Source organism: Sinocyclocheilus rhinocerous, unplaced genomic scaffold, assembly GCF_001515625.1.
Source record: "Sinocyclocheilus rhinocerous isolate Xijiao unplaced genomic scaffold, SAMN03320098_v1.1 scaffold246, whole genome shotgun sequence".
In the NCBI taxonomy this organism is placed as follows: domain Eukaryota; kingdom Metazoa; phylum Chordata; class Actinopteri; order Cypriniformes; family Cyprinidae; genus Sinocyclocheilus; species Sinocyclocheilus rhinocerous.
This window is the reverse complement of record NW_015661875.1, coordinates 364,216-371,327: the sequence shown is the minus strand read 5'-3', so window position 1 is coordinate 371,327 and position 7,112 is coordinate 364,216. Positions and strand designations below refer to the sequence as shown.

Genomic DNA, 7,112 nt, shown 5'->3' with positions numbered 1-7,112 from the left:
AGCTATTAAACTATATCTTGTTATGATTTTAAATCTGTATTTAACCTCAGAACAATCTCAAAGTTAAAAGAGGTGCTGAAGTCTGATTTTGTGGTGGCTGTGCTTTAAAATTAAATGATTATAATCTTAATTCAAGCGATGAAGGATTTTGAAAGTCTGACGGTAATCAGTGTTGAGTACTACTGTAAGGTTAACCCTGCCTGGTTTAAATGTTCAAAATGATTGATATTCGTTAGAAATTTAGAAAAAGTAATCAAATGTAATCAGTTACATTACTTTAATAAAGTAATTGAAATAGTTACACTACTTATTACATTTTAAATAGGGTAACTTGTAATCTGTAACCTATTACATTTCCAAAGTAACCTTCCCAACACTGAATTTAAGTGCATCATTTAATTTATTATTCATTCATAACCACCATAGGAATTGAGCTTAATATATTGAAATTATGTTTGCGTATGTTATTTACGCAAAACAGCACAGATGAATAGGGTAAAACATTTACTAATAGATATCAGCATGCTTTTCTTGCTGACTGATTTCACTAAAAATTTCGAAAAGTTTTTGTATTACAAGTTTCTAAAATGTAATGTCTAAATATGCAACTGAGGCATTATCTAATTAAATATGCACTCATTTGCATACATTTCCAGAACAGACATCTTTCAGGTTCAAAATTCTTGTTTCATTTTGTTGATATATTAGAGTAAAAGGTCTTGAGGGGATTTTAGATTTCTGATTTTATCACTCCATAAATAAGAAAAAAAATACATTTGACCATGTTTTAGGAATAAAATGTTATATGAGGCAAACATATGAATAAATCCCTCTGAAAACCTTCGGAATGTAGATAGCAATAAATCTGTCAAATTTGGTGTATGTAAGTGCTGCTGCAGTGGAGGAAAAAAATAATTTTGAGAAAACTGTCTTTATTAAAATGTACAGACACAAATAGATAAAGTGCAATAATAAAACCAGGCGAATTATATTTGAACAAACCCCTCTATAAAAATCTTCAGAGTATAAATAGGAATAAAACTGTAAAATGTGATTCATGTAAGTGCTGCTGAAGTGAAGGAGAAAATGCATTTTGAGAAAACGGCCTTTAAAAGATATGTAGTGTAATTGAAATCTACAGGCGCAAATAGATAAAGTGCAAAACCAGGCAAATGAAAGATGAAAAACCTTCAGTGTATAGATAGTAATAAATCTGTAAAATTTGGTGCATGTAAGTGCTGCTGAAGTGGAGAAAAAAAAACTCATTTTGAGAAAACAGCCTTTAAAAGATATGTATTAGAAATGAAATCTACAGGCTCAAATAGATAAAGGGCAATAATAAAATCTTATAAATGAACAAACCCCTCTGTAAAAACCTTCTGAATATAGATAGGAATAAAATTGTAAAATTTGGTGTATGTAAGTGCTGCTGAAGTGGAGAAAAAAAAACTTAATTTTGAGAAAATTGCCTTTAAAGATACCTATTGTAATTAATATCTACAGACACAAATAGATAAAGTGCAATAATAAAACCAGGTGAATGTTATATGAACAAACGGTCTGTAAAAAAACCTTCAAAATATAGATAAGAATAAAACTGTAAAATTTGGTGTATGTGCTGCTGACGTGGAGAAAAAAAAAGATTTTGAGAAACAGGCCTTTAAATATATGTATTGAAATTGAAATCTACAGATGCAAAAAGATAAAGTGCAAAATCAGGCAACTGATATATGAACAAACCCCTCTGTAAAAACTTTCAGAATAAACATACAAATAAAACTAAAATTTGGTTTAAGTACTGCTGAAGTCGAGGAGTAAACTCATTTTGAGAAAATGGCCTTTAAAATATATTGAAATCTACAGAAGCAGACAGATGAAGTGGAATAAAATACAGACTTATAGGTGTATTTTTGATGTTTTCTTTCCAATGGTCTGAAACACTTTATAAAAAGCCAAATAGCCTAAAATGTCAAAATTGTCCAGTGCATTGAAAAAAAAAAAACCCAAAAACAAAAAGCAATGTTTTTGCCTGCAATGTCTTGCTTTAAAGGGGTCATATGATGCGATTTCAATTTTTCCTTTCTCTTTGAAGTGTTACAAGCTCTTGGTGCATAAAGAAGATCTGTAAAGTTGCAAAGACTAAAGTCTCAAATCCAAAGAGATATTCTTTATAAAAGTTAAGACTTGTTCACGCCCTCCTAAAACGACTCGTTTAAACACGCCCCCACATATCTACATCACGAGCAACAATAATGTACATTATGTGGAAAATAATGTGGTTTTTTTACCTTAAACCGCATAAACGCATTGCATTACACCAAATACACAACATAATGTTCTTTTTAGCAACATCATATGACCCCTTTAATGAAAAGATGTTCTCAGTTTGCATGAGTATTAAAGCCTGTACTATACTATTTTGCAGAGAACCCCATTCTGGATGAACTTACGCCCAACTATAAAGCCTATGTCGTCCAGCGACTGCCAACGTCTCTTCCCTTGACCGTCACCGCAAACCTCATCAGTGATGAGAGCTACTGGAAACGCTGCTGTGAAGGTCGTTGGGCTGTCGCTGACGTCTCTACATACGGAAACAGCTGGAAATGCATGTTCTTCGAGCGTCACCTAGAGAACATCATTGAATTCTTCATCCCGGATGCAACCGACACCAAGACAGTCCTGGATGTGGTGCCACTGTGTCGAAACTATGTAAAGCGTCTGAAAGTCTCTCAGCTGCTGCCACCCATCAGAGAGTCACCCAGGTTTGACGAGGATGACCGCTCGGATTGTGCAAGCGATACGGGCAGCGAAGGACCCTCCATGGATCACTTTGATTTCCGCATTCTGCTCGACAAACTGCCGAACCTGGAAGAGCTCAACGTGGTGTATGGAGTGAAAGGATGCGGCATGAACTTTGAGTGGAATTTGTTTGCGTTCACCTTCAGAGACTGCGAATCCCTGGCAAAAGCCCTAAATTCCTGCAAGACTTTACAGGTTCAGTTATTGTTATCAGAAGTAGTGGTAGTATAACAATAGGGGTAATAAGTGGTATATAATGCATCAAAGCAGTGGCCCGCTCTGACAACATGACGGTGGTAGCCTTCATGAATCACCAAGGCGGTCTCAGGTCACACTCCCTTTACAGGATGGCGTGACGCCTCCTTTTATGGGCACATCGCTATCTCCTCTCGCTAAGAGCAGTTCATGTGCCGGGCAGACTGAACCAGGGAGCAGACATGCTGTCCAGGGGCAATGTAGCACCAGGCGAATGGAGACTACATCTCCAATCGGTTCAAGTGATCTGGTCTGTCTTCGGGAGGGGAGAGGTAGACCTCTTCGTCCAGAAGACAACTTTCACTGCCCAGTTTACTTTTCAAAGCAGTGAGATGCCCTGGCCTACGACTAGCCCAGTGCTTGCTTGTATGCCTTCCCCGCAGTTGCCCTGCTTCCTCAGGTGATCAGACAGGTCAAGGAAGTCAGATGCTTGGTCCTCCTGGTGGCCCCACTCTGGAGGAATCAGACGTGGTTGATTCAGCTGCTATCGGCAGCCCCCTGGCCGATACCATTGATGAGAGACATACTCTCGCAAGCGAGAGGAATGACTTGGCATCCCCGGCCCGAGCTGTGGAACCTTCATTTTTGGCCACTCGACGGGAAACTTTACAGCTCCCCACGAGTGTAACTAATACCATTTTACAGGCTAGAGCACTGTCAACAAGACGCCTCTACGCCTTTTAATGGTCAGTCGTTTCTGACTGGTGTGCAGCACGCAGCCTGGAGCCGTAGTCTTGTGACGTGCCACACATGCTCACCTTTCTACAAGAGCTGTTGGATAAGGGGCGCACCCCTTCCATGCTCAAAGTCTACATGGCAGCCATCGCGGCGAATCATGCTCTCGTGGCTGGCCAGTCAGTCGGCAAAAACGACATTGTCGTTAAATTTCTGATGGGAGCTCAGAGGTTGAACCCGCCTCGTCCTCATTCTGTGCCGACCTGGAACGAGGCCCTCCCTTTGAGTCGCTCCAGTCGGCCAATTTGCGGCACCTGTCGCTCAAGACTGTCCTCCGTTTGGCGTTAGCATCGGTCAAGCGAGTAGGTGACTTGCAAGCACTGTCAGTCAGTGCTTCATTCCTTGAGTTCCCCTGGGATACCGAAGGAGCGGAAAGTTTCTTGGGGGGATGCAATATTTTTGCGGGAGAGCATAAAGTTTCTTGGGGGAAACGCAATACTTTTGAAAAAGAAAACAAAGTTTCCCAGGGGATCGCAATACTTTTGCAAAAGAAAACAAAGTTTCTCGGAAAACCGCAATACTTTTGCGAGAGAACGCAGAGTTTCTTGGATGAATGCAATACTTTTGTGAGAGAAAGCAAAGTCTCTCAAGGCAACGCAATACTTTTGCAAAAGAAAACTTTTCTTGGATGATCACAATACTTTTGTGAGAGAATGCAAGAGCATTGAAATATAAGTTCATTTTAAGTTTCAGTAATTTAAGTACTTCAACTTATTTATTCATTTTTTTCCAGTTTCTTGCCAAGGCAACATTTCTAATCATTTTTATTTGTTTTAAGTTGAAGGTTTTTTTTTTAAGATTTTCATTTCATATTTAGATTTAATTTCATTTTAGCTCTATTTAAATTAAAATTTTTGTACTTTTAGATTTAGTTTACAATAGCATTCATTCTATATTCTAAGAGGATTGGTATTGATGTTTGGTTGTTAAATTCCCATTTTTCGCACCAGGTCTTCAAGATCCATCGCTGTAAGGTGGACGATGAGAAGTGTTGCCTGCTCGTGAGCCACCTACTGGATCACCCGTCACTACAGGAGCTAGACTTTTCACATAATCACATCAGTGACCGCGGAGCCCGAGCCATCGGAAAACTCCTGAACCACAGTCAGCTGAAGAGGCTGGTCGTCTGCAACAACCAGATCAGAGGTCCAGGAGCTCAGGCTCTGGCTCATGCTCTGTCCAAAAACACCACCCTGATGTCCCTCAACCTGAGGCTCAACCGCATCGGGGATGAAGGGGGTCAAGCTCTGGCTCAGGCTCTGGTGAAGAACAAGACCCTGGTGAACCTTCATCTGGGGGGAAATAACATGACCGAACCTACGGCCGTGGCGCTGTCTCAGGCCCTGGTGGAGAACCGTACCCTCAAGAACCTAAACCTATCCAACAACAGACTGGGAGTTGTGAGTAAACCTCAAAAGATGATGTTTAAGAATATGCTCCTACTTTTTTCACGCCTTGGTTTTGGTACATGTGCATAAAAGTAAAAAAGGTAACACTTTATTTTAAGGATCAATTCTCAATATTAACTAGTTTATTAGCATGCATATTAGTAGCTGTTTATTAGTACTTATTAAGCACATATTAATGCCTTATTCAGCATGACCATATTTTAGATTCCTTAATCCGACCCCATACCTAAACTTAACAACTACCTTACTAACTATTAATAAGCAGCAAATTAGGAGTTTGTTCAAGTTGTGAATGTGTTCCCTATTCTAAAGTTTTACCGTAAAAAACAAAAAAACATTTTGACTGTTATAATATAAATATAAAATAAATAAATATTTAATAAATAAATTGATCAATATTAAACAAGAATAAGCAAAAAATAAATTAAAACAAAAATTAAAACATGAAAAATATCTGCCAATGGGTTAAGGGAAATAAACTTGTTTTCCCCTTGAATTAATTTGGCAGAGATTTCTCTCTCTCTCTTTTTTTTTTTTATTTAAATGTTTTTTTTTTTTTCTGTAAACAAGACTTAATATCTTTTACCTGAGTTACAAAATAACAAGATACTAAGCCTTTTCTGAAAAAATATCAAGATTAAGTAAATTTTATGCTAAAAATAAGAAAATTTTCTGCCGATGGGGTAGGAAAAATAAACTTGTTTTCCCTTTGCATTAATTTAATTTTTCTTACTTTTATTTTTTATTTATTTTTTTGGCAGATTTTTATTTTATTTTATTTTTTTCATTTTCTTGCATAAACCTCTCTTATTTTATTTATTTATTTACAGAAAACAAGACTATTTTGCATCTAAAGTAAATGAATCTTGATTTAAGCATGTTTAGGTTTTTGAACTGGAAAACAATACAAAAATACTGTGTAAAAAATAACTTTTGCAGTGATTTATGAGAATTTATTAAGACCTGTAATTTGCACCTTTTAGATGTTAAAACTGACAGAAATCAATCCCATACAGTGACAAAAGCAACTACATTGATAACATTCTGGCAACTACCAACAACACCTTAGTATCATACTGTAAAATTTACTTTCTCTATTTTTACTATTCCTGTTTAACATGTTTTTGATGAGAAACAAAGGACTTTTTAAAGCATTTAATTGTCTGTAAAGAGATGAATATGAAATGATGCAGCCCTGTCGTAGAATTATTAATGGCTGCAGGATAGATGCGCGCTAACAGACAGACATGTGGGATGGGGATTACCTCTCTCCTGGGACGGATGGTCCAAATGGTTCCTGCATTTATCTGCTCCTCCCATTTCCGTTTCAAGGCAAATCATATTTCAAACAATCACCTCTTATTCAGGAAAGAGCTCTGGCGTTCCTCACCAGAAACATTAGTCTGCATACTCAGAGTGAAAGCATCTCAATGCAGCCGTACTGCAAAATGGGATATGCTTTGTCATCAGAGTACTTCAACCTTCAAATGTATAAAGTGCGATGCCATTTACAGTAGAGAGATTCGGCACTAACCATAAAATACCTTTTTTTGTCAAATAAATGCAGCCTTGGTGCAGTCTTTCAGAAACATTTAAAAAATCGTATCGATCCCAAATTATTTAACAGTGCTGTAGGTCTTAAAGGGGTCATATGGTGTTGCTAAAAAGAACATTATTTTGTGTATTTGGTGTAATGAAATGTGTTTATGCGGTTTAAGGTTAAAAAAACACATTATTTTCCACATACTGTACATTATTGTTTCTCCTCTATGCCCCGCCTTTCTGAAACGCGCCGATTTTTACAAAGCTCATCGGTCTGAAAAGCAAGGTGTGCTCTGATTGGCCAGCTATCCAGTGCGTTGTAATTGGCCGAATACCTCAAGCGTGTGACAGAAATGTTACGCCCCTATCATA

The 7,112-nt window shown here is 37.6% G+C and overlaps 1 protein-coding gene across 1 annotated transcript in view; it reads left to right on the top strand.

Annotated features, from left to right (window-relative positions):
* LOC107726700 (T-complex-associated testis-expressed protein 1-like) overlaps nucleotides 1-7,112 on the top strand; it is a 12,279-nt gene that overhangs the window by 1,350 nt on the left and 3,817 nt on the right. The window contains exons 3-4 of the mRNA XM_016536390.1: nucleotides 2,426-2,994; nucleotides 4,740-5,189. Of these exons, the coding sequence (XP_016391876.1) occupies nucleotides 2,426-2,994; nucleotides 4,740-5,189 (1,019 nt within the window). The remainder of the gene's footprint in view (nucleotides 1-2,425; nucleotides 2,995-4,739; nucleotides 5,190-7,112) is intronic.